The following is a 25,973-nucleotide window of genomic DNA, read 5'->3' on the forward strand; positions in this document are numbered from 1 at the left end:
GGAACTACTTGAACCACTGACCACTGCAATTTACAAAACCCACCCGACCTCTGAGCGTGCTCCCATGTGTGATTACACAATTATCCATCCATACGACACACGATTACTACACTCGTAACAGAAGTTCATTGAATTTAAACAAGATGTGTTCTTAGGTTAGTCTCAGCAATCCTGAGCGTGTCTAACCTTTAATTTGCTCGCTCGTCAGTCAGCCCCAGCGACTGTGAGCATTTTAAAGGTCAGTCCACACTGTGTGGGATTTCTCCAGCAGGGCACAGCTATGGAGGGCTCCACACTGGCTCACAGTGAGGAGGAGGAGTGCATGTAGAGTTCAGTACGTTATCATTATCCTCTGCACCGCTGACTCACAGAGCCCCTGTGAGGTCGGTCACAGCTCCTGCAGCCACCAGGTCCCTCAAGAAGAGTTTCTCAGCGCTGACGTCATGCACCACCTGGATAATGAGGGTAAAGATGAGCCACGAATATATCAAAGCATAAGGGTTGTGTGTCTTAAAGGGACAGTTCACCCCTAAATCAAAAATTATGAATTACCTGTAGTGCTTTTTGTCAGTCTAGATTGTTTTGGTGTGAGTTGCTGAATGTTGGAGATATCAGCCGTAGTGATGTCTGCCTTCTCTCCAGTATAATGAAACAAGATGTCACTCAGCTTGTGGTGCTTAAAACGCCCAAAAATACATTTGATAAACTCAACATCAGCGTCTCTTTCCGGAAATCATGACCTGGTTACTCAAGATAATCCACAGACCTTGTTGTGAGCAGTTTCAGGTAGGAACTGTTTTCCTTCTACTGAACTACACCTGCCACACGTATCACTGTGCAGAAGGAAGTGTACATCTACTCATGGACGAGAGGCTCATGCTCCTGACAGTGCGATATGGAAATATTAATGGCGTCCTCCTCGGTGAGCTGTAACGTTAGCTAGCTCAGTGGTGCTAAGTGAGCTAGCAGTAGATGCACGCTTCCTTCTTGCGGTGATACATTTGGCAGGTGTAGTTTGGTAGAAAGAAAATAGTTCCTACATGAATCTGCTCAAAACAAGGTCTGAATTATCTGAGATTGAGTTTTTCAAATATGTTTTTTTGACACTGAGCACCACAAGCCAAGTGCCATATATTATATTTGAAAGAAAACAGACATCTCCAACTCTCGACAGCTCACACCAAAACAATCTAACTGATAAACAGAACTACAGGTAAGAGGAATGATATATATTTTTGATTTTGTGGTGACCTGTCCCTTTAAAAATATATACATCACTGTCTGGTAATCCAAACTTACTTGAGCCTTCATTGCACCCATGCGTATGCTCTCGTAGTAGTGCAGCCTGGCCTCTGGGTGCTGCATGTTGTACCCAAACCCTGCCAGGCTCACCTGGTCACACAGCTGCAAAGCCATCACCACTGCACTGGCACCTAGTGTCGGCACCATCTGTATGAGGAGAGAAAATGCCAGTATAAGCATTAAATATGACACAATATTTTCTGTAAGAAACGCCCATTATAAAGGGCAGTGTGTATAGACTGAATGAGCATGTCATGAACTCAAGGCTGAGTGTGCTCATCTTTCACTCCCTTAATCCCTAGGCCCATAGCAAAGTCAATATATGTCTGAGCCAGGCATGTCCATATATTGTTCAGGACAGGTTAGGCCAAACAGAGGGACAATTATTTTAGGAGTCCTCTTTTGTCTGTTTGCAGTATTGTATGAAAGCTTACAATGAAGCATGAGCAAAGCATGTCAGAACTCACGTTTCCCTGTTTCAGAGCATATTTCTGCAGGACCTGTCCCGTCTTGTGAATAATCTCTGGGTGCAGGATCCGGAAGTTCTCTGGTCTCAGGGGAATATCATCCACCACCTCCCTCCAGAACCATATTTTGGACCAGAAGCTCTATTAAAAAAAACACAACACAGGAGATGTAGAGCGTGTAGTGTGAGGCAGCGAGCGTGATGATGCGATAGTGGTGTTGCTGCATGAGTTGCTGTGACACTCATGGCTTATGTAAGACACCATTTCTGTGTGTAACCGTTCCTGTGATGTAGGCTTACCAGAGGCTGCTTGGTGATGACAGAAGTCAGCCAGTCCAGGTCCAGGCTCTTAAAGACCACCAGAGCAACCATGGCGGTCTTTTGGTACTCGTTTGCAGAGCGAGGTGCTCCCTCTGGGTAAATCAGGCGGATGGTGGTGCGAGAACCAGCGTCTTTCTCGAAGCCGGGCACTGGAGCATTATTCAGCCTGGTAACAGAGATGAAAATGTATCTATGAAATTAATTGTGCTTTCTGTGCTTTCTTCAAGCCTTTTAAAGGGACAGTTCACACCAAAATCAGGAATACATATTCTCCTCTTACCTGTAGTGCTATTTATCAATCATGTCATGGCGCTGGAGGAAGTGTACAACTACTGCTAGCTCACCTCGCACCACTGAGCTTGCTAACATTTCAGCTCAGCCGAAGAGGATGCCATTAATGTGTGCATCTTACATTGTCACGACCATGAGTCTCCTGTCCATGAGCACATTCTTCCCTCTGTGTGGCGATACATTTAACTGGTGTAGCTCAGTGGAAAGAAAATAGTTCCTACATCAAACCTCCCACAACAAAATCAGTGGATTATCTTGAGTAACCAGGTCATGGCCAGTATAGTGGTGTTGAGCACCACATGTTGAGTGCCATCTAGTTCCACTGTATTTAAGAGAAGACATCTCTTTGGCTGATACCTCCAACATCCGGCAGCTCACACCAAAACAATCTAGACTGATAAGCACAACAGGTAAGAGGTAATTTAATTTGGAGTGAACTGTCCCTTTAACCTCATTCAGTTTTTGGCTGCTGAGGAAAAAGTCCATCACAATAGGTTAAAAATAGCCTCTGTAATCTACCACAGTAGTAAGATATCCATCCACTTGTGTCTGTCTAACACTGGTGCACATACCTGATAATGATGTCATACTGATCTATATGGGATCCAAGATGGCTCCCGTGAAGAACCCCTCCATTGCCCACCACCACGCATCGCCTGCAGCTGCCCTCGCTCCTCAGTGATGAAGGCAGGCCAGGCTGAGGCAGAGATGCGAGAGCATGGGCCAGATGCTCTTCGCTGCCCTGGAGCCCGAGAGGAGGCGACAGATCCCAGGGCACAGGCCTGACCCCCTGCACAAACACAGGGATGTCTAGAAGGCCTGCAGAACAAGACAAGGGCTTAAGGTGGTTCAGACACCAGCGAGGCTGACAGGGGCCTGACAGCAGGAAAGCTGAGCGATTCAGTGAGACCTAAAGAGAGGGACAAACATAGAAATAAGTTTGGTATGAGTGAAGACATGCTCCAAAATGATTGCTAAGCTGTGTATTTGTACCAGATCTTTAGGATGTAGGTTGTCATCACTGAGAGTTGCCGCTCTATTCGAAGGGAGATACGCAGGAATCAGAATAGCTGAGTAGCATCCGATCAGCAGCACCAGACTGAAGGCAAGGTTCTCACTCCTGCACAGCAAAGAAAGAATCCAAGAGCTTTATAGCATTAAATAACAGGTCCACAAAATAAATACAGCGCCTGCAGAAATGCACCTGCTGAGGAAAAATTCCCTGGAGTCAGTCTTGGTGATCACTCGCTGTCTGTGAAAGACAGGCGTTGGCGTAGCAGCCTCCGCAGCCTCAGGCAGCAGTGGGGAGCCATCGTCTGGGTCCTCCACGCTCAAGTGATTCAGTGTCACCATGGCACCTGTACTTCCACCTGAAACACACACACATTATGAAACTCACAGTAGTGATTATAATCAAATTCATTATGCAACAAAAATGTAATGAACCACTTTCTTGACAACAGCATGAAAGCATTCACAGAGCTTAAGAGTATCATGTTGCCACACGTCAACAGAAACTATTTTTAAACTGTGTCTACACACTTAAGCATTAAATGTACCATCAGTTTGAATAATATGAACAAGCTAACTCACAGCCTGGTAGAGACGTAAGCTGATGTTTAACTGACACTTCACTTGTGCTCCATGCTTGAGGGCAAAGCGATGTTGTGTGCAGGTAAAATGGCTGATGCCTCTTCCTACTCAACTGAACTCTGCCCCTTCCCTCAACATCTGTTAACCATTAACACTCAGTCACACCCTGGCGAGAATGTAAATAAGGGTTTGTGTGTGTGTGTGTGTGTGTGTGTGTGTGTGTGTGTGTGTGTGTGTGTGTGTGTGTGAGACAAGTTGTCCCATCCAGTAAAAATCTCTATGTAAATGTCAGCAAGCAGAAGGGGAAGTGTCCAGGAAACACATGCAGTGTGAGAAAAAAACACGATAAAGAAACACTGGGTGAAACCTTAAAGCAGGGGTGTCAGTTTAGTTTATGGGTCACGTACAGCCTGGTTTGATTTAAGGTGGGTCAGACCAGGTGCTTTCTTTTAGTGTAAAGATGTACACTCCTTCATCCATTTACAAAACAGATTATGAACAGTGTGAAATATCTTAAGTCACTCTGCTACTCACTGTTTTCACATGTGCACCACATCAAACTAAAGTGGAAGCTATTGAGGAAGCAGGTTAAATTATCCACTGCCCTACAAACCAATTAAAACACAAGAGTTATGGCAGTGCCTTAGCAACAGGATTCCACCAATATTGTTTTAACTAGTCCATACCCATTGGTAGCTTTGTCACCTTCTACCTATGCCAATCCTCAATGCCTATGTGCAGTTTCACATAGATTGACCACGTCACTGAGTAGAAAAACGTGGGACAGACAGAATGACTGACTGACAGTTTCCGTGATTATGTACAGCAAACCATACCATGACTTAGTCATACCAAAAATTAGAGAAAAAAACAAAACATTCGGCCACAGGGGGAGCCACAGTGATCGGTCACATTTTAGCCATTTTTAAGCATTTTTCTGTCGTTATAGCGCCACCCAGTTGCCACTTAGAGTTAAATTTCTCCAGTCACCTTGAGGCGTCCTGTTCTACATATCTACCAAGTTTAGTAAAAATTGATATTGCGGTTAGGCCTAGATAAGAAATTAGCTCTCTAGCGCCCCCATTTTGTTTGATGGGGTCAATAATGGAGGGCTCCCCTCAGATTATGTGTGGTCATATGCCTACAAAGTTGTGATGTATGTGATGAGCCACGCCCTCTGCAATATTCATTGCCTTGTAGAAGCTCAGTTTTAGTAAGTTTTCCAACTTTTGCCAAGAGAGAACTTTAGATATTGGTCCCTAGATTATGTTCACTGAGTTTCATGCAGATCGGTCAAACTTCCTAGGAAGAGATTTTTTCTTGTTTTTCAAAAAGTTAAAAATGGCGGGAAATCTACATAACTGGAAGTTATGGGTTCTTGAGGCAAATTTGTTCCTCATGAGGAGAGGCATCTCTGTGCAAAGTTTCATGTCTCTACATACGGGGCATGAGATATGCCCATTCAAAGTTTGCAATTTCAATTGGTTGCTATAGCGCCCCCCTTTGGCCAATTGATGTAATATTGCTTCATTCGCCTCCTCCCATGACCCTCTACCACTGTGCCAAATTTCACATGAATTGACCAAGTCAGTGAGGAGAAAAACGTGGAACAGAGACACAGACACACCCACAGACAGAGTTTTCGTCATTATATAGTAAGATAGTGCGATATAGAAATTTGATACAGATTCTCTTGTACTGAAGCTTCTGATTGACAAAACTTTGCAGAATGTTTAATATCTTTAAATATGACCACAATAAATATTCATTGTTTTTTTTCCAGAATTCTGAAGAACCTCTAAAGCAGCATTTTCAGTCTGCTCTCATTTCCCACGTCATCAAATACCAGTGCTTTGTCACAGCCCTTGTTGTCTCACAGCAACACACAGGGCGCCCATTATCATCTCTATGTGACGCACAGCTGACACACATTGTAATATATGGTTAGTGTGGTGGTGAAACAGTTGTGGTGAGGTTTTGGCAGCAAAACTACTTGAGGTCTAGAAAAAATGATCGTGTTTTTGGGTTAAAAGAAGTGTGTTTGTTGTGCAATAATAATGTAAAGTGAGGTAATGATGTCAGCACATGACAATTATGTAACATTATGTTTTGTTTGATTCATCCTCCACCTCCCCTCCCTCTCAACCTGTGCAGACTTTCTTGGTCTTTACACATCAGTTGCTCTCAGTGGGTTTACATTGGAGTTCGTTAAAAGCCTGCTGCATCTCTTAAACATGTTAAGGATGCCTTTGGTGTCGATATCATACGCCAAGGGGTGTGACAAAGCGTCAGTATTTGACGCCCTGGGGATGAGAATGCTACTCACTGTTAAACATACTACTGAAATCTGGCACCTCTTAACCTTCACAAGTTTGTCACTATTAGGTGTGCAAAGTCAAATACAAGTCATCCAGTGGGTCAGATTGGACCCTGTGGTGCGCCGGTTCTGGCACATGCACTGTATGCTTGACACCCTTGCCTCAAAGCTTAGATGCACCAAAACAAAAACACTGCATGTATGTGTGTTCAGTTTGATACACCTATAAAATGGATGGAAAAAATACCAAAGTAAAGGTCTGGACCGTGATTGATTGTTTGGTGTGCAATCAGATATTTACGAGGTATCACTTGGCAGTAATGAAAACTTTATAAATAACATAATCCCCCAAAACGGTGTGTTTATGGGGGTTGCACTCCTGTAAAAGAGGAGCACGGACAGTTGCAGCAACGGGAGTGAGTAAAACCAGGAGCTTGTGGAATGAATGTCCCCTCAGCTCATGACCCAGGGCATGACATGCCTGAAGGGTTGGATGTACTTGTATATGAATGTGTGTGTGTGTGTGTGTGTGTGTGTGTGTGTGTGTGTGTGTGTGTGTGTGTGTGTGTGTGTGTGGCACAGAGGAAAAGAGGGAGGGAGATTGTAATGCTGGGGAATACACACAAACATACATGCATACACACACTCCAAAGTGCACACACACCTGTTTGATGGGGTGACACAATGTCCCACCATGAACCCGGCATTCCAGCGAGCGAGCCACTGGGCTTGCAGCGCTTCTGTATAAAGTGACACACAGCTCGTCAGATTTTACTCCAGATTATGAGTTAGAAAGCTTCAGCTGTTCAAAATTACTTTATTGGCTGTTTTATCTTTTGCTGTATCAAACAGAGATGGAGGAGGGGGTGTAGTGGGCAGCCAGTGTGATGGACCGTACAACAGGACTAGAAAAGAAAGCTCAGGTAGGTGTGAGAGAAATACTAATGTTGCTCCTTGAAATGATCATTAGTAACTCACCACTTGGGGGATTCTGTTTCTTAAAAATAATTCATGTTACTAATACTGCTGTATCACAATTTTCAAAGCCCTGATTTGTGGACATATGAACAGCTATTATATGTAAAGACTGATGTATTAATGAGCTGCGATATCCTAGAAAATATGTCAGCGCTGACGTTAAGCCCCGAACAAGAGTATAAAATGTCTGTCAGCCTGCTTCAATGATCATTTGCAGACACATTGGAAAACACATACATACTTATAAATTATAGATAACTGTGTTACTAGATGAAATTGCTTGCAGCTGGATCATTTTCTTTTCCAGAGTTTTAGTAAAGCCTGTTTTAGTCAGGGGGTTTTATTCTTAATGTTTAATTAACTGATCATACCTTTACCATCCAAATGCATTTTAGAAAAGTAATCAAAACTGAATGTTTAATTTCCTGACACAATATAAATTGACTTCCATCCTTTATTTCTGAAAACCACTGTATTTCTTGCAACGTATTAAGAGTTATTTTAATTCCTTTTATGTGCACTAAACAACATAATGAACTGTCAGCACAAGAGGTCATTAATGGCCAATGGATTAGAGAGGTTATGTGTCACATCCACCGAGAAAAAATTAGATATACTTTTAGGGGGTCCACCAGACAATTTTGATACCACCTGGCAGCCATTTATTTCATTAGTTTTTAAAAAATGTTATATTATTTTTAAAATATTGCTATCTGCATTTCACTTTTCTCTATCTGGCTTTTTTTTAAAAAATGTATTTTATTTTTCTTAATGTATGTATATGTGAAACTGAATGTATATGTTTATTTAAATTTAATTATTAATTCATGTATTTATTTCTATGAATGTACGCTTACTGAATGGTGCAGTACTTGGGGGATGGGGGTATACAGGGATTTGATTTCATTATTCTGTGTTCAAGTTGTCCGTTTTTTAATATTCATTAAAAAAAAACTTATTAAGAGACCTTGTTAAAAAAAAGAGGTCATTATGATCAATATTTGGTGACATTAACTTCATGTATATTCTAATTACTCTAATTCCAATTATCTTCCCAGGTTAATTCAGTGAAAATGTGTTAAAAAATATATATGTTTTTGGCAATCAAAGGGCTTTTATTCAGACTAGACAAAAGAACCAACAAACACGAACCTCTCATCAATTAATGAATGAAATATTATTTTACTTTTTAAAAATAATTGGAACAAAACAAGCATGCAGGGCACATAAAGGCTCACATGCACACAAAGACATGTTCCTTTGAATTCTGTATCAGTGATAAATAATGTAAAAACAACTGAACAGCATACGAGAGGCAATTTATTGTGAATACTACTTTTGTTATGGCCAAGCCCAGCTTGCACTATGCTGTGAATTTATTTTGACATTAACACCACCATTCCCAGCTCTCAACACCCTTAGCCTGCTTGGCACATCTGCTTTACAAGCCAATCGTATCTCTCTCATCTAGATTTTCTAGTAGCGTTTTCTACATTTCTATCTGCGTTTCTGTTGGTTTCCAGGCAGAGGAGCGAGTGAGGAGGATCTCCTCAGAGCTGCACTGTGAGATTTTGGACCTGAGTGGAGGAGAGAATATCACAGAGCTGTGCAAAAGGAAAAAGAAGATCAAGAAAACATACTCGCCCAGGGTGTCTGTGGAAATCCCTGTGGTGAGCTACAAATTTCAGAAACCTTATCTTCATGTGCACAACAGAGATATGAAAATTGAATCTCTGTGTCCCTTCTGTCCCTTTGTGTTTGTGTGTGGAAAGACGGGGCCCATGGATACTGCAGAATTCATGAACGCAGCAAGTCAAGGCAAACTGACTGTAATAGACAAGTATCTGGTTGATGGTGGGAACCCAAATGTCCATGATGAGGTATGCTCTCACTGTGTGGTAGGAACACAGACACATGTACAACATACAGCAACATAAATATGATATATTTAAACCCTCCAGTTGAAGAGGACAGCGCTGCACCGGGCCTCTCTGGACGGACACACGGCAGTTGTCCAAACGCTTTTAGAAAAAGGAGCCGATATCAACTTTAAAGATCAAGTAAGACGTGCGGGCACATGGCTGTTTGTAAAGATGATGATGAGATTGGTTCAGATTATCTTCCCTCACTAAAGCTCCAGCCTCCAGTGGCCTCAAGTGAGTGCTATTAATAGAACAGAGCCATGCTACTGTGTTTCAGCTGGGCTCCAGGGCCATACATTGGGCCTGCAGAGGGGGAAGCCTGGGAGTTGTCAAAGCCCTGCAGAGCCACGGGGCTGACCTGAATGTTAGAGATAAGGTAAATGTGCATTTTATTTGTGCATGAATTTTTACCTGGACTCATATTGAACATACTTGAGGTCTAATGCTGATGTACAGTTGGTGCTTTATGTGTTGGTCACAGTCACAGTGCATGTCAATGTCCACATTACAGCTGTACAGCACTCCTCTGCATGTGGCCACTAGAACGGGCCACACAGCCATCGTGGAGTACCTCCTGTCCTGTGGTGCCAAAATCAACTCCAGGGACAGGGTAGGCAGCAGCTCAACACAGTGTTTCACTTCAGTGTTTCATCATCACTATAATTCCCTTCTGCCATTGATTCATTTTTCTCTTCCCTCAGGAAGGGGACACAGCCCTGCATGATGCCGTGCGTCTCAACAGATACAAGATAGTGAAGCTGCTCATAGCTGCAGGGGCTGACACGAAAATAAAAAATCATGTGAGTTTTTACACCTGTTGTGCATGTCCGGTTTTACTTGAACATAATTTAACAGGAATAGTTTGACATTTTGGGGAATACACTTATTATACATAACGATACCACCGTCCTATCTCTATGTAAAATATGATGCTACGGACAGTATGATTAGATTAGCATAAAGACTGCAATCAGGTATAATCAGAAAAACTCAGATTCATCAGATTTATCAGTTAGGACTTGGTGTTACCCCTCAACAAATCATCAGTTGTGTACCTCAACATTATTGGGTGTTTCGGCCTTTATCACAAGACCCCCTCCATTGAGGCAGGCCGACCACAGGCTGATCAGGCCTGGGAGTGTGTCAGAAGGTTGGCTCCTCTGTGGTCACCTGGGGGCCAGACGCTGATCCTCTCTCTTCAGACATAACCAGTGACTGCACCTCTCAGCTGTACTGGCCAGATCTTTGACCACTTTCCTCTGGGCGTGCCTATAAATCCCAATTTCCCCGAGGAGCCTAGTGGTGGATCTAGCAAAGAAGCCTCTGCAACCCACCTCGCTCAGTCGCACCTCAGCTTTCTAGCCTCTAGTTGCCACTTCAGTTACGAGGTCAGCAGAGCGCATGTCATGTAATTTCTCTCTTTTTTTTTTAAATCCAAACCAAAATCAAAACATAAAGCAGCAGCTGATTTATGAGGGAGTATGTGCTGGACTTTTTCTTGGCCAGGCACAGTAACTTCCTCAAATCTCTAGTAGTTGGTGGTGACTAGCCTTTAATGAGAAATAGTCCAGCACAGAGCTCACTGCAGAATGGCAAACTGGTGTTGTTAAACCAGAGAGTGCCCATTGGTTGGAAGGTCCAATAGTTCATGTCCTATTGGACCAAAAGCCCACAGTTTGTCAGCCTGTTAAAGCCGCAAATTAGCCCGAAAACACTGCTCCAAAAATACACACTCTAGAGTTGGAGTTCAGCGACTGCCTGCCTGCCTACTTCTCAGATTTCATTAACATATTGCTCAATTTATCAGAGAATGTATAAATCATATCGTAAATCAGGATTTTTAATGACCTTTAAAGAAAGACTTTTCATTCTGGGAACTAAGTTAAATAAACAAAAGTAGCTTTTATTTTTGGGATTTCTGGCACCTTTAAACTTGAGGCTTATGTACAGATTTAATAAACAAGTTTTAAGGTTGTAATTGGTCACTGGCACTAGGGCACTATGGTCTAGGTACTATGTCTGAGGGGTACTTCTGGTTCCATAGGTACCATACTGAAAGTGTTTGGTGGAAATGGGGCTATAGTCATGAGAGTGGTATGAATCTTCCCGTCCAAGAAAGTGAATAAACATTATTCCCAAACTGTTCCCTTAAAGGACACATATTGATTACATGCAAGAACCTAACATACCGTGGCTCATATCTCAGCGCTGTAAATGCAATACAACCCCTCACTAACAAACTGACAGTATGACCTGTGTTACAGGAGGGAGTAACTGCAGTACAGCAGGTAAAACAATGGCAGTCTGACATCATGGAGACCCTGCAGAGCCTGGAGAAGCCGAGGGAGGTGGGACCTGAAAACACCTTGAGAGAGGAGTGAACAGCATGCATATCTACTCAGTATATTCTCTATGACTTCTCTTTTTATCACTTTCTGTCTCAGGTTCAAAACACATTCTGTAATTCTGCTGTAGGTCTGTGTACATCATGTCTGAGACTGAGTGTATGTACGTGACAAAATCAGCTTTTCCAGGGCATGGCGTTAAAACCTCTGAGATTAGTCTGAACTCTGACACTGGTAAATGTCAACTTGGGTGTGAAGGATTCAAAATGATTTGCTTATCTTGAATATGGAGACAAAAACATCTGAATGAGGAAGCAAAGCTGAATTTTTATCAAAACCTTACTGCCAAGTTTTGGCTTTTGATGTTCACATCTAAAGCGCTTCATGATCTGAGGAGCCCTCTCATGGATGTTTCATATCTGATTTGTGATGCCTTTGGAAGCTGAATAATATTAATAGATATAGTGCTGTGCAGAAGCTGTTTGAATATACATCAAGAAGTCCTTGTTTTATTGAGGCGGCAGACAAGGCCGGAGCACACAGTAGCACTGTGTTTGAGACGTCAGCTGACGATAGCAGAGATGGCTGGTATGCCCCCACTAAAGTCAGGGATTCGAGGGGAGCTCAGTGGGCATATTTTCCTTCTACCATCAGTGGCTCAAATGTTCCTGAGGGAGGTTGGTTATTCACACTGGGGAAACCAACAGCTTGCTTCACTGCTTGTAATGTAGTTGTTTGTGCAGTTAGTCAGTACACACACAGCCATTCATTTCGTGAGCACATTTTGTTCCACAAATATTGTGCCACTGCTGCATTTTTCATAATGTGAATGTAAAACGCTGTTTTGAAAAGCGTAGCTACAGTCTTCTGTTAAAAAATTCAATGTGTTCATTGTAGACAACTCGTCAGATACATTATCAGCCACACACAGTATTTCCTGTTCCAAGCAAGGCTGTTTAACTGTCAGGGACTTCTGTGGAGATACACCATACAAGGTTACGCAAACTATGAGACAGTGTTGTCATTTATTTGGTCAGCGTGACACTAACAGAGATATTACAGTACATCATTGTTCAAGGGCGTGAATTTTGTTTCAACATCAGAAAGAGGATTTTTGAGGTTTTGGATGTCCTCTGCTAGCAAATTTTGAGCATCAAACACTTAATTTCTGCATCCTGGTGAAATCTTCTGCACTAATTTGTACCTTTTCCGCATCAGTTTAAGGTGTAAATGCCTTTAACCTTTATCCCAATTTTTTCATAAATGTAAAACTATTCAAATCATCTGTCTGATAACCCTTTAAAGTAATCAATCTTTTTTTTAATTTTCATGGAAAAATAGGTGAAAAAGTGTTTTTTATGGTCAGTCACAATTCTGACCAGTGGGATAATGTGTTGTATCCACCATTCATTGACCAAATCAACATATTCTCTTATGCAGTCATCAAAATCCTTGTATATCCCAGCTCACCTATTAACACATTTAAAACTCTGTCACTGGCAGTCCCCAGCATTTCCACTAGAAAGCTCCATCACATTCTAGAGTGACTACTCTACATATCAAAAATTCTTACACATACATATTGCCTCTTTGTCAGTGCCTTTTACATTCACATATGATGTGCAAGGTATCCCTCTGCATCTGCTGTGACGTTCCAGTACACCCTACCAATACTGGGATGTCAACAAAAGCACATGGTTAGGTTTAGAAAACAACATTTGGCATTCGGGAAGCAAACACTCGGCTCCTGGGTGAAAGTCCAGGGTTTGTGGACCACCCAACCTACCCAATCTGTACGGACTTTCCTGCTCCTTACATTATGTCATTTCCAGCAGGGTGTCGTACCGCCCCCGTAGGTGCCATCCAGCCATATCATAACAACACCAAAGGTTACGTCCGACCCTGTTACCTACTACCACGAAAGGTGGCTTTTGGCTTCAGGTGTCTGAAGCCAAAATCTTTTTCAAAGCAGCGGTATTCAACGACTTCAGAATGAGAACGGGCAGGAGGGGTAGGCGATAATCACTGTTTAAGATGTTCCTATCATGATCTGTTTGCATCAGTTCAGCATATGAGTTCAAACCTCACAGTATATATCTGACACATCGCTATCACAATCACTGAAGACAGCAATCTTTTTGATTTTGAGGGACAACTTGAAGCGGTTAGAAGATGAATGAATGAATGAACTGTAAGGTTGTATGCATTGTCTGGACTGTCACCTAGACCCCACATATCCAAAACTTCACTCAAAAGAAGAGTAGAAAGTTAGGCAGATCAAGAACTATGTACTTTTAGATGTGTTATCCCACTGGTCACTATTGTTGCTGTCAACATGTTCACTAATTCTGTGACCCTTCTGAACAAAGTTGAGCAATTAGAAATGCAAATATCAATACGAGACACCTTAAAGATAATGTATACCAAAACTCTCTGTCCTATCTTTATGTTAACACACTTGACTAACCATTTGTTTGGGAGCTTTGATGCAGCCATCCTTGTCTCATGGTGCAACCAGGAAGTAAACACCTCTGGTCATGTGGCAATTTACAATAAACTAAACTAAATTTGATGGATATGCATTTATACATCATTCGGTAACATTTTTAGAGCCTTATAACTGAAAACCTTTTTTTGTAGTCACTATTGTTACCAGTGTGATTTAAATGCTGTCAAAATAAAAGTCCTGTGCTACTTGTGTCTTTCTATAATCAGGGACAAATACACATGCTCTAAATGTTAAGGAGAGGATCCCCCTGCATTCCCCTGAAATCTATGCCTGTGTTATAGTTTATGCATAAGATTAAATCTGTTGGACTCATATATGTTTTACAGCTTTAATTCTGTTCATGTGAGCTACAAACTGTATGCGGTGCTGTTGCTGAGGGCTGGAGTGGTGTAGAATGAGGAGGGGGATGGGAAAACTGGCTTCTGCTTGGAGCTGTGCAGCAGCCAAAGACCAGAGGAACCTGTTTATCCATGAAACGGTTAAAGTTCCTCCCCATAGCTGCAGATTTCTGACATTCTTTGTGGTAAAAACATCGGAAATGGCTCCATAATCACCTGATAAGGAACGACTTTGTCATGTGTCCAAACACAGGGAAAAACGCACATCTTTTCTCAACACAAGGCTTTATTGAACACATTACTGCCTATGTGATACACAAACCTATTCCAGGAGAATGAGGGGATACTGTGCGGTAGTTTTTATCTAAGAGCACTCAAAGCAACATTATATTGTTACTGGAAAAAAAAGGTAACCATGGCAATGATATTTTCCAGGCAGGTGAGAGTCTGGACAGGCACGCTTTTAAAGCACCATTTGTTTTCCAGTTGGAAATAGATGTGGAATTTTTGTGAATTCAATTCCACTCAGGCAGGCGTGTGGAGGCAAAGAAGGCTTGAGAGCAGGCGCCATCTCCGAAATAGCAGGAAGGAAAAATGCTGTTACATGATCTGAAATGCGGGACATTACACATACAGCAAAACAACAAAGTATCATTGTGTGCTTGGAGATAGTGGTACTGACGCATGCTCTGGACTGCTTCTCTGTGTCTAATGTTACCTTCAATCTTTCTGATTGTACTCTGCAGCACACTGCCATACCAAAGGGGGTCTCAATGAAGCAGCAGTATGGGTTCATGATATTGAGTATTGATTGTTTTTCCCCTCAAAGAATATAACAACAATAAAAACCAGAAACTGCAATAATCCAGGCGAGAGACTCTGAGAATATTTACAACAAAATCTCATATCAATTCCCTGTTTAATCTTCGGTCCTTTTGTTTTTCCTGTGCACTGCAGCCCCAGGTGGATTTGTCCTTATTGATTTGTCTTTACAATCCAGCTGTGAGAAATAACACATGTAAATCCTGTCGACTGCTCCCGGCCTCCTCACCTATAATATCATTTGATTGTCTTTGGTTGAATTTCTGTGTAGGCAACCCTAGACAACAAGCCCCGTCTACAAATGCTTTGTAAGGCCTATTAACTGTTCAAGTACACTGAACTCATCCGTAATCACAGAATAGCTGCGACTGGCTATAAAGGTTAATATATTCCTCAAAATACTCAACCACACTGTCTTAAATAATTTAGTAACATCGTTTTCTACCTGACCAATCAAAGAATTTTCTCTTCATTCATTTGAAAGGTCAGAACAAACACAATCAGTGACAATGAATGTGTGAACACTTCACAGAAAAACACAAAATTACATTTTCTTAAATATATATAAATACTTTCATTCAGCTGCCTCAATTATGATCTGTGTCCTTAATTCAATGCATATAATTATGATTATCTAACAACTCTGATGATGTCCAGTCGTCCAAGTCTTTCAGGTTATAAAAGGGAAAACGTGAGAGAATTATCCAGCGGAGTTAAATCTCCTCTCCCATGATTTCCACTGGGAGACGGAGGTTTATTGAAGTGAGGAGAGCTGCTGGACTTGTGAGTGATGGGGGCTGAGACTCAGCACCAGCTTAGCAACATGTCCCTCAAAGTGAAGGCAATCTTCAAACAGGCCTCAAATTCATTCGGATGACAGACACCTTAGGGGAAATGATGCAGAGGAGACGGGAAGGAGAGGGAAGTGTGCGTCATCTCATTTTCAGATGGACACCCTGGAACTACACTCTTGTACCAAAATGTCTTTAAGGCAATGTGAATACTGATCCTCTAGAAGGAGAAACACCGGTGACGAAATGCATTCCTTGAAAGATAAAGATGGCAGCAGCACTGTTAATTGGGATGAGATTTTAAAGGTGCCCCGTGGAGTGTTTTTTTGAATAAACTAAAGTTATGTCTACATTCACTGTTTTCAAGTCTTGTCTGACAAACGTGTTGAATGCATTTCCTTCCTCATAAAGCATCTGTAAAGCCTTTTTTTCCAATATTTTAAACTGTGCATTATTTAGATCCACGTTTGCTATCTTGCAGTACTAGAGGTCTCCACAGGGGACCTTTAAGTAACACTCTGTTTTAATGGATTGCAGCAATTTTAAAGTGAACTGATCTAATTAGTGTCTGAAGTCTTTGACATACAGACTTAATTTTACACCTTTTCCTAATGCAGGAGAAAAAAAACCTCCTTGAGTGTCCAGTGTGTAAGATTTAGGGGAATTTAGTGGAATCTATTGGTGAGGATTGCAGATTGCAATTAGCTGACACTTCTCCCAGTTTGATTTCTTTAATGTTCATCGTTCAGGACGTTTTTATCGGTAGCTGAATCATCCGCAGAGGTCTCCACCTCTCCCAAACAAACAGAGTTGTTGACTCAAACTGGTAAAGACACTGTATTAAAGCAGTTTCACGTTACAAATCAGTGTTTCTCCTATGCTGTTTGGCTCGTCAGAAACAGGCTGCTAGCCCAGCACCTGCTAATGTATGCTCGCCTTTCTTCACTGATAACATTACATGTGCTCACCTTTTTTCTGATCCAGACATTAAAGTTTTTTTTTTTACAGGTAGCCGAATTATCCGCAGAGGTCAAACGCACCTGGGATCTAAACCAGTTAAAACACTGAATAAAGCAATGTCACCTTACAAATTTGTGTTTCTCCAATGCTGGTTGGCTCATCAAAAACAGGCCACTAACCTAGCATCTGCTTATCAGTGCTCACCTTTCTTCTCAGATTACTTAAATTCCAGACGTTCAGGAGGTTTTTATAGGTAGCCGAATTATCTGCAGAGGTCTCCTCCTCTCCAAAACAAACGTTCCCAGTAATTTAAACTGGTAAAAAACACTGAATAAAGCAATGTCACATTACAAATTAGTGTTTCTCCGATGCTGTTTGGCTTAGCCACTAGCCTAGCGCCTGCTAATGTGTGCTCACCTTTTTTCTCAGATTACTTAAGATCCAGATGTTCAGGCGTTTTTTATCGGGGGCTAAACTATCTGCAGTTGTCTCTTCCTCTCCAGAACAAACAGATTGATTATTTTAAACTGGTAAAAACACTAAATAAAGCAGTTTCACATTTTAAAAACACAAATGGCCCTATCAAGAGTCAGTATTTGGTTTGTTCTTTCTGGGCTTCTGTAGAAACATGGTGGTGCAACATGGCGATCTCTATGGACAAGGATCTGCTCCCTATGAAGATATTAATGGCTCATTCTAAGGTAATAAAACGTGACAAGCACTTAACGGAACATAATTATTATATTATATTCCATTTCTGCCAATATATCCCCCTAAATCCTACACACTGGACCTTTAAAGTACCAGATGTGCAATTGCATGGTAAGAAGAGGTCTCCTATTTTCCGCTGTCTGATATATGAAGCTAACTATTCTAGAGAAACCACTAAGACACTGTTTATGAGTACAAGGAACAAAACAGCAGCATTTGGTGTTAACATGACTTGTGAAGTTAAAGGTGTGCTTCATGGTGTTGTGCATTTCAAGTCAGTCATACAGAAAGCCATTGTTTGGTCAAATTGCATGTGCATTCCAAGCCACTGTGACGGCTAAGCGAGGAAGATGCAGAAAAAGAAAGTGATGGTGAAAAAAAGAGAGAAAGACACAGAGAGAAGAGCTGGAGGGGAGTATACGAGTACACATCCCTGAGGCCCTCCTGGAAGTTGCTGGAACCCTGACCGTGTCTCCTCTGAGGTCCATGACAGTCAAAGCGCCAGAGTGCGGGCGCTGGAGGCTGAAGCCTGCGCACGTTGCACCACTCCTGGACACTTCTCTCTCTTCTGCAGCTTGTGGTTTTGAAACAGGCCCTCGTTTCGCGGGACACCATGAGCTCCATCTGGGAAAGTCAATAGCCCTGGAGGCAGAGACCCAGGACACTGTGACCAAACCACAGAGAAATACTACTGATGGACAGACTGTTCCAGCAGCGTATCAAACTTACCATATCCCTCAACACGTCCATCTGTGAATTCTCCTTCAAACTTCATGCCGTCGAATCTACTGAAGACTCCTGTGCCTTGAAACTTCCCATGTGCAAATTCTCCTTCGTACCTGACACAGTGAAAAGAGAGCAAGGCATCATTTGTAACTTTTTTTTTTTTTAAAGATATTTTTTAGGGCATTTTTTGCCTTTAATCGACAGGACAGTGAAGTGTGAAGGGGGGAGAGAGAGAGAGGGAGAGACATGCAGGAAAGGGCCACAGGCTGGACTCGAACCTGGGCCGCTGCGGCAACAGCCTTGTATATGGGGCGCCTGCTCTACCACTAAGCCACCGACACCCCATTTGTAACTTTTCATCAAGGACAAAACTTGCTTTCTTTCTGTCTCACTCTTTGGCACACACACCTGGATCCATCTGTAAAGAGCAGCACACCAGAGCCGTGAAAGAGTCCATTCTCGAACTGGCCGGAGAAGCAGGTTCCATCCTGAAACTTGAGCTGGCCCACACCATGCCTCCGACCTGGAAAATCACACATCAGAGTGAGCAATGGCTCAAGCTTCAAACGGATGATGGAAACACAAGAAATCCTGTCAAGGCAAACGACCTTGGGACCATTTGTCGATTCATTTTATCTACATGGGTGTCATCCTGCCTCATCTGACCACTTAGCCTCTAATGGATTACTCTTTAGTAATAGTGCGTAACATACTGTAAGAGACGACCAACTAAGCATGACATTTGAACTTGCAATGCGGCTCAGGGTTTTATATTCACTTGGTATTGGAGAGCCACTACATATGTCACGAGTCAGTACGTGCTTGGATTTAAGTACTCCCCCCCCATCAGCTAAAGGTTTACTACTGAATTAGGAGTCCCATCTGCCTCCTGTGTGGTGGGAATTACACAACTCTAATCCAGCAGATTTTTTAGCAGGGATTTTGACTTTAGGATCCAGGAATGTAGTTGCATCCCCCTCCTAGTAGCACATGATCCACTATTGATGCCTATAATCATGTCAGAGGGCACACACCTATGAGTTTCTGGACAAACTGGAAAGGTGGGCCAAGTTGCTGATGGAGGTTGAAGGAATACACCAATTAAAATAACATGGACAGTGTTTGCATTGACCTGAAACCATGACTGGATGCTGAGACAAAACAAAAACCCCTGGATGGTCCTGTTCCTGGTGTTCCGATTGATTTGGTTTCTCGGCAGCAGCTGACAGAGGACTCTCCAAGATTTCCCAAACAGGTCTAAAGTCTAATCCAGTAGATTTGACAGAGCCAGAGCTGGTAAATCTGTCTCGTTCGTCATGGGTTGCCAATGCTAGCTAATTGGGATTTGATTAAACGGCTTGAGCTTGCATGTCACTAACATCACTGCATGTGTGTGCAAGAGAGTTAAAGCATCCTCGTAATCTTTGCCACAGGTGAGAATTTGACAAAAATTTAACATTCTCGTATGCAAACATGCGTGTAGATTAATGAATGGAAACCCTAAAATATTTGCCACCACTGGTACTTGCGTTTGTTCCTGAATCCTTCTGTGTAATATCATGACATTACATACACTGATGATTTAATGAGCATCAAGCCTTTACTGAGGCAGAGTGCTGCTACCTTAGCTAATGTAATGAGAAATAAATCTGACTAATGTCACAAGCTGTACTCGAGGCTAATCGACAGCGCTCTTCATTCCATTTGCATGCCATTCTGCTTTTTTTAAAAATACTATAAATATACCGTGTGAGTTGAGCTGAACATAGCTGAATGGGTATGTGTGGAAAAGATTAGATCATTTAAAACAGTAAAAATGTGCCAAAATAACAATTACTGATATTAATATTTTGGGGGAATATAGGTAACATGTTCAGTTTTTGCAAAGTGGGCACCTGCATACCAGAATACTTGTGCTAATTTCAAACTTTACATAACAAACACTGAATGCATTTCCCCAGTCTGTCAGTGTCTCACCGTTCCCTTTCACTCGGCTGATAACTAACACAGCGATGCCTCAGAGAGACATTACAAGGACCAGATGTACCGTACAGAAGGTGCAAGTGAAAGCTTGTCTCATCTCCGTAGCTAAGTCGGTGACACTCGCACACAAACTTTATTTAAAACCGAGAAGCAGGGCTGTCTTGCCTTCTTTCCACTCGCCGTGGTACTCTTCCCCACTGGCGTAGGTGAAAGATCCTCTGGTCAGAGTCATGTCACCCCTGGTTTCAACACACAAACACATTCATTAGCAGCACAGATAAAGTACACATATAATTTGCTGACCAGCAGCTATACATTTAATAGAAAAGCACTGCACTTTGAATGGTTTCCAGAGTCAGAGGGGCATCTGTGAGTCTCTAACAGCTCTAAGAGGCTGTTTCTTTAACTGTCCATAACCTCTGACTTCTATAGAGGGAAGCGAAAAAGAAATGTTCCCTAATGGGATTACTTTTGCTCATGTAATTCTCAAGTCCAGCTGGGTGCCAGTGTCACAAGCTTCCCAAACATACTGCAATTTGGCATTACCTTTAATCAATTAAATAAATAAAGACAGAAAAGCATTCAATAGACTTTAACATACAGCCTCATGAAGTGTGACTAGTCTTTAGTTAGAGTACTAAACACCACGAATAAATTACAATTAAATACCTGAAGCAGTTTTTGTGTTTTCTAAATAGGGTGGAAATTATAGTGAGGATTGCTGTGGGACAAAGCCTCAGTGTCAGTGCATGTTCCTGCAGTTGAACTTTAAGTGTGGGTCGGATCAAAGGATAAAGACAGGTCACACCAGATCCTATAACTGTCAACCTAAGAAGTCTGTTTAATGCCCGGTGCATGTTGGTGGTGGTGATGCTGGTCTGACCCCAGTTGAAAAACACACTTGGTGGTGAAACGCCCTCTGTAATGAACCAGGCTGGAAAACGTGACTGTATGACTGCAGATATAAACAAAAGCTTCTCCCGTGGTGACCATTTCAAACAGCCTATTGTTTAAAACAAATGTCAGTGTGGTCCACAATGGCAGTCAGGTGTAGTTTTACACATGCTGTCGCCATTGAATAATTCAGTCCACACCGTGACTGAAACACACTAACGTTACTGTAAATATCTGAATCAGGCTGCCAGTGTGTTTCAGTCAGTGAAGCCTTTGCATACATATGCTCCATAGGCTATCGCTTATAGTGTCAAGCGTACGTAAATCGGTTGTAACCTATGGCAACACAACTACATGCGAAAAACGACAACACCTAAAAACGCTATCGTTTACCTGTCCGCTACGTTTGTCGTCTCTGAAGCATGGAAACCACCGTACAAGAGCCGAGGGGCGTAAAAATATGAAAACACCGGCTGAGAAACGTATGCCGCATTCAGGTGATCCTCGTAAACTCCTACATCACACATGAAGCGTCTTAAATGACGTTTACATTTGCGTCACATACGATTGCACAAAGTGAGCAAATCTACAGTAAAGGTGTTGTATTATTTGTTGTTTATTTTAGAAATTGAGATGAACGGTTGTGTTACAGCAGCTGCATGAAAATAGTGAAATGTCTTCTTATACAGGCTTAATAAAAACGTCTCGTACTTTGACATGCATAATATGCTCTACTCATAAGGATTCAACTGAGTAACTTCTATATGAACCTATGTCCTCTCTACAAGCCGTGTTTACTTTTGTTTTCGTGTTCGTGTCGACGTTCAGCTCAGAATTGCAATAACTCCGACAGCACCTGAAGGTAGCACTCCAACAGCATCATCGCAGCCTGACCGCCGCGCTGTTTCATTGCATGACTGCTGTTGGCTCTCATTAAAACTTTCTCTGATTGGCCTGGTGTGCGCTACAGTTTAGAGACTGTGGCATATATTTTTATAAAAGGCTCCTGGGCATTTTGCTGAAGATAGTTGAAGCACACAACACTACAGTTTAAGCGGCTGTAGTGTAGTTGACATAATGTTTAACATGAAGGCCATAGACTACATATAGTGTACAGACTCTAGTGAACTGTGAATAAAGATGTGAGCATTATATTATTAACACCACTACTTCAATATCCACCACATCTACTACTACTTATTACTAATTAACAACAGTCATGACTATATATTATTATTATTACTATTACTAATGTATTCTACAGAAAACAGACTTATGCGGTCTATAGTGTAGGGATTCAGATAATGTTTCTCACAGGCTAACTGCATAGACATTACGTTTTTGTTCCCCTCAAACACAACTGCATTTTAGTTACTAGCCAGGATAGCATTTATTCAACTGTGTAAATAGGTACTCCAAAAAGCAACTATAGATTCTTCCTGTTCCTGAAAATCCAATTAAGACACGATCTAAATCTAGAATCAGGCATACTTCAAGTAAATCACAGAAAGTTATAATCAAACAATTTCAATGAATATGACAGGCTATAAAAACAAAATCAAAACAATACTGCAATATTTAGTAACCAGCTGTAAAAAATGAGCTGTGTGCTCTTGTCAACCCACTTTGTTTCCAAACAGATTTTGCTTTTAAGTAGCCAAACACAACTATGGCATTAATGGTATTAAAAAATTAAACACAGCCTCTGTACTACCCAGGGCATTAGGTAACAAGAGTCTAGAGCTGTATAGTGTTTATGTTCACCATCTTAGTTTAGTGTGTTAGCACACTAAACCTTGCTAATCCGCATTAAACATGAAGTACAGCTTAAGATGATGGGAATGTTATGTATGCAGATGTTTGGTCATAAACCACAGTTTTAAACAAAATGAAAATCAGGGGTCAGGGGATCAAAAATGAGAACAACTGAACCTATGGGGAACATGAATGTTTGTACCATTTCACAGCAATCCATTCAATTCATCCAAGCAATCTTAAAAGAAAAGTCAAACTAATGGTGGCCACAGAGGAAAGGTCAGGGGATCCCTAAATTCAGTATCGTATATTGTCTGTAAACCATCAATGTCTGTATACGTTCCATGCCAGCCAGTCCTGAAGATGCTGAGATACCGGTATTTCACAGGATGAGTGAAAACTTTGACTTGCTGGTGGAACATTAGGTAAAGTAAATGAATCACCAAAGTTCTTAGACTGATCCTCTGGGAACCATGAATATCTGTACAAAAATTAATACTAATCCCTCAAGTAGTTGTGAAAATATTTCACTAATAGTCAAAAATGTAAATTATGTTGTGGCACAGAGAGAAGGTAAGAGAATCACCAAAGTTAGTAGGTTTGATTCACTGGAGACCATGCAAAATTTAATGCAGATCTATTGAGTAATGCTTGAGATATTTCACTCTGAGCCAAAGTGGTGGACCGACCATCTCTAGAGCCACGCCAAAAGCTTTGGTTAAAAATGCAGGATATGCCTTGAGACCAAACCATTTTATTTTAGTTTTTGCCTGGTTGGCAATCCTGGTTGGCAATCCAGCCTTGGGTAAAGTCTAGCCTATACTAAACAGTTACTGATCTTTCAAGGGGAAAATACCTCACATTTGATTTGATATAGACAGCTCAAGGTATTAACCTAAACCCCACATTAATATTTTTAAAGGTCCAGTGTGTGGGATTTAGTGGCATCTAGCAGTGAAGCTGCAAAAGGGACATCTCTCCCATGTCCCAAGCATTTAGAACGACACTGTTCGATGCAGAAATGTGAAATCAGGATTGGCCCAATTTAGAGCCAGTGTTTAGTTTGTTCGTTCTGGGCTACTGTGGAAAAACATGACTGACTTAGTGGAAAATGACTCACTTCCTGTCCCCCCAGGAAGTGGGAGACTGGAAGTGAGCCAATTTTTGTAGTGGCCAAACAGTGAAATTACAACATAGCTAGTACGCAGTGATATAAGTAATAAGTACTAAGTAATTAATGCATCTCATAATAGTTGTAATGGGTTTTGGTCAATGTTGTGACATATTGCACCGTGAGTTAAGTTGTGCATGTGGTTAGTGACATCCTACTTTTGTCGTTAGTAGAAAGTGAAATAAAAAGGTTTCCTACTATTATCTAAAGAGCAGCTTCAAATTCAAAGTTAATTTATTTGCTTCTTTCTTATTAGCAAGACACCCCAGTTTGCTAACATGTAATTATTGGGATATGTACTATTTCTACCTATCCACCTTATTCCTGAGGGCACTACTGTAGAAATGATTATGTGCGCTACCTCCTGTGAGATAGCGGAAGTAGCAGTATGCTAGTTAGTCCCATAGTGTCTGTGGTTAGTCCTGGTGGCTACTCTTTGTGGATAACCGCCAACGCTGGTTCTCTTCGAAAGTACTTTACCTTCAGTTTAGCAAATACTAATTTATTTTTTAACAAATATTGAACGAATGTTAACTTAGCATTTTCTAAAATGTCTTTGCGGAGCTGGTACCTGTTGCCCTGTCCATGTCTGTAATGACTAACAACCAGTCTGAGCTAAGTTTTTTGTCTTCAGCAACTATGTGTTGAACATGTAACCAGAACAAAAAGGGATTGTTCCTGTTGCCAAAGGTACCATTGATATGAGAAATAAAACCACAACAGTTTCACGAGACTTAGTGAAAATGTATTAAATCAGAATTAGCAGAAGAGAACGTCAGTACGTGATATCCCTACCTTTCCCCGTCTGACTTCATTCTCAACCTACATTAGAAAATTGATCATTATAAAATAAACTCAGCAACATACCTTGAAATATGAATTTAGTCATTAGGGCTGACAATGTGTCACTGATTTACCATACTTCCTTTATATCATATAAAAAAATGAATGTGAAAAGTTATTTTTATTATTACTACTTTATATTACTATTACTGAAGTCTGCTGCTAAATTCAGCATCATGTTTTGCTCAGAACAGTTTTTAATAAATCAGCAGTTAAAAAAATGTGTAAACTGCATTGTTAACGCAGATGAGCGGAGGATTAGCTGGGAAACATCACATTTATTTACTTTACATGGAGCTACAGTTAATACTGAATTATGTTAAATGTTTGCCGAATGTGTTAGTATCTCTTAATAAGTCATCAAAAATCTTAGGAGCAGATAAGCTAGCTCGGGACATGTCAAAGTTAACAATATTTTAACGGAGTAAGGCAAGCTAATTGCTACAGTGCCTGGTTTAATGGAAAAAAAGACAACAGTGCTTTGAGATAGCAGTCAGAGATGGCAGAGGTATGGTCACATAATCCTGCTTGAGCTATAACAGGTGTGTTCCACGTATCCCAGTTGATCTTGGAAAGAAGAATAGAGTACTGTACACAAACTGTTACCATTGGAAACCGCCCGTTTCGGTTCAACGCCGGAAGTCGCGCACATATTTCGCGCAAGGGATCACGGGGGAGTTGGATGGATGCCCTTAAATCCTACACACTGGACCTTTAAGGGAAATCCTACAGTTGTTGTTTACATTGGTGGACACAATGCAGTATTTTAGCCTAGTCATCTATTTATGTACTTACTTATTTATCCTACTGATTTAATGACTCAGTTTGGTTGCTGTGTTTGACTGAAACATGGCCTACATCTCCCCCCTGGAGTGATTTCCTCCTGACACACAGCAGCGCGCGCTCACATAGCAGAGCGCTTCCACTTTCCGTGC

The 25,973-nt window shown here is 41.5% G+C and overlaps 3 protein-coding genes across 4 annotated transcripts; 1 reads left to right on the forward strand and 2 right to left on the reverse strand.

The window, feature by feature from the left end:
* Nucleotides 1-120: 120 nt before the first annotated feature.
* Nucleotides 121-4,122, reverse strand: st3gal7 (ST3 beta-galactoside alpha-2,3-sialyltransferase 7). Its single transcript, XM_049600733.1, has 8 exons — nucleotides 3,974-4,122; nucleotides 3,585-3,750; nucleotides 3,374-3,500; nucleotides 2,953-3,290; nucleotides 2,069-2,255; nucleotides 1,770-1,910; nucleotides 1,300-1,449; nucleotides 121-452 (listed from the first exon to the last, which is right to left on the reverse strand). The coding sequence occupies exons 2-8, from the start codon at nucleotides 3,731-3,733 to the stop codon at nucleotides 366-368; spliced, it is 1,179 nt and encodes a 392-aa protein (XP_049456690.1). The 5' UTR covers nucleotides 3,734-3,750; nucleotides 3,974-4,122; the 3' UTR covers nucleotides 121-365.
* Nucleotides 4,123-7,122: 3,000 nt separating this feature from the next.
* On the forward strand, nucleotides 7,123-11,574 carry ankrd2 (ankyrin repeat domain 2 (stretch responsive muscle)). Its single transcript, XM_049600541.1, has 8 exons — nucleotides 7,123-7,213; nucleotides 8,792-8,938; nucleotides 9,041-9,148; nucleotides 9,230-9,328; nucleotides 9,468-9,566; nucleotides 9,702-9,800; nucleotides 9,892-9,990; nucleotides 11,455-11,574. Exons 1-8 carry the CDS (start codon nucleotides 7,178-7,180, stop codon nucleotides 11,569-11,571), a joined length of 804 nt encoding a protein of 267 aa, XP_049456498.1. The 5' UTR covers nucleotides 7,123-7,177; the 3' UTR covers nucleotides 11,572-11,574.
* Nucleotides 11,575-17,518: 5,944 nt separating this feature from the next.
* morn4 (MORN repeat containing 4) lies at nucleotides 17,519-25,894 on the reverse strand. Of its 2 annotated transcripts, none has more exons than XM_049601106.1 (5): nucleotides 25,834-25,894; nucleotides 20,541-20,614; nucleotides 18,801-18,915; nucleotides 18,396-18,505; nucleotides 17,519-18,308 (listed from the first exon to the last, which is right to left on the reverse strand). In XM_049601106.1, exons 2-5 carry the CDS (start codon nucleotides 20,605-20,607, stop codon nucleotides 18,160-18,162), a joined length of 441 nt encoding a protein of 146 aa, XP_049457063.1. In that variant the 5' UTR covers nucleotides 20,608-20,614; nucleotides 25,834-25,894; the 3' UTR covers nucleotides 17,519-18,159. The 2 variants fall into 2 exon arrangements, with proteins under 2 accessions (XP_049457063.1, XP_049457062.1); XM_049601105.1 differs by lacking the exon at nucleotides 25,834-25,894 and adding an exon at nucleotides 21,663-21,790.
* Between the last annotated feature and the right edge of the window lie 79 nt (nucleotides 25,895-25,973).

Source organism: Epinephelus fuscoguttatus, linkage group LG16 (genome assembly GCF_011397635.1).
Source record: "Epinephelus fuscoguttatus linkage group LG16, E.fuscoguttatus.final_Chr_v1".
Lineage (NCBI taxonomy): Eukaryota > Metazoa > Chordata > Actinopteri > Perciformes > Serranidae > Epinephelus > Epinephelus fuscoguttatus.

Bases quoted from the DNA above. Each gene is read 5' to 3' on its own strand.
- morn4 (XM_049601106.1), bottom strand. From the start codon at position 20,607: ATGACTCTGACCAGAGGATCTTTCACCTACGCCAGTGGGGAAGAGTAC. The intron at 18,506-18,800 runs GTGTGTGTGCCA...TCACTGTGTCAG, and splicing joins CTCTTTACAGATGGATCCAG to GTACGAAGGAGAATTTGCAC. The intron at 18,309-18,395 runs GTAAGTTTGATA...CTCTGCCTCCAG, and splicing joins TGGACGTGTTGAGGGATATG to GGCTATTGACTTTCCCAGAT.
- ankrd2 (XM_049600541.1), top strand. From the start codon at position 7,178: ATGGACCGTACAACAGGACTAGAAAAGAAAGCTCAG. The intron at 8,939-9,040 runs GTGAGCTACAAA...GTGTGTGGAAAG, and splicing joins TGTCTGTGGAAATCCCTGTG to ACGGGGCCCATGGATACTGC. The intron at 9,329-9,467 runs GTAAGACGTGCG...ACTGTGTTTCAG, and splicing joins ATATCAACTTTAAAGATCAA to CTGGGCTCCAGGGCCATACA.
- st3gal7 (XM_049600733.1), bottom strand. From the start codon at position 3,733: ATGGTGACACTGAATCACTTGAGCGTGGAGGACCCAGACGATGGCTCC. The intron at 3,291-3,373 runs GTACAAATACAC...CCCTCTCTTTAG, and splicing joins ACCTACATCCTAAAGATCTG to GTCTCACTGAATCGCTCAGC. The intron at 1,450-1,769 runs GTGAGTTCTGAC...CTCCTCATACAG, and splicing joins ATGCTCTGAAACAGGGAAAC to ATGGTGCCGACACTAGGTGC.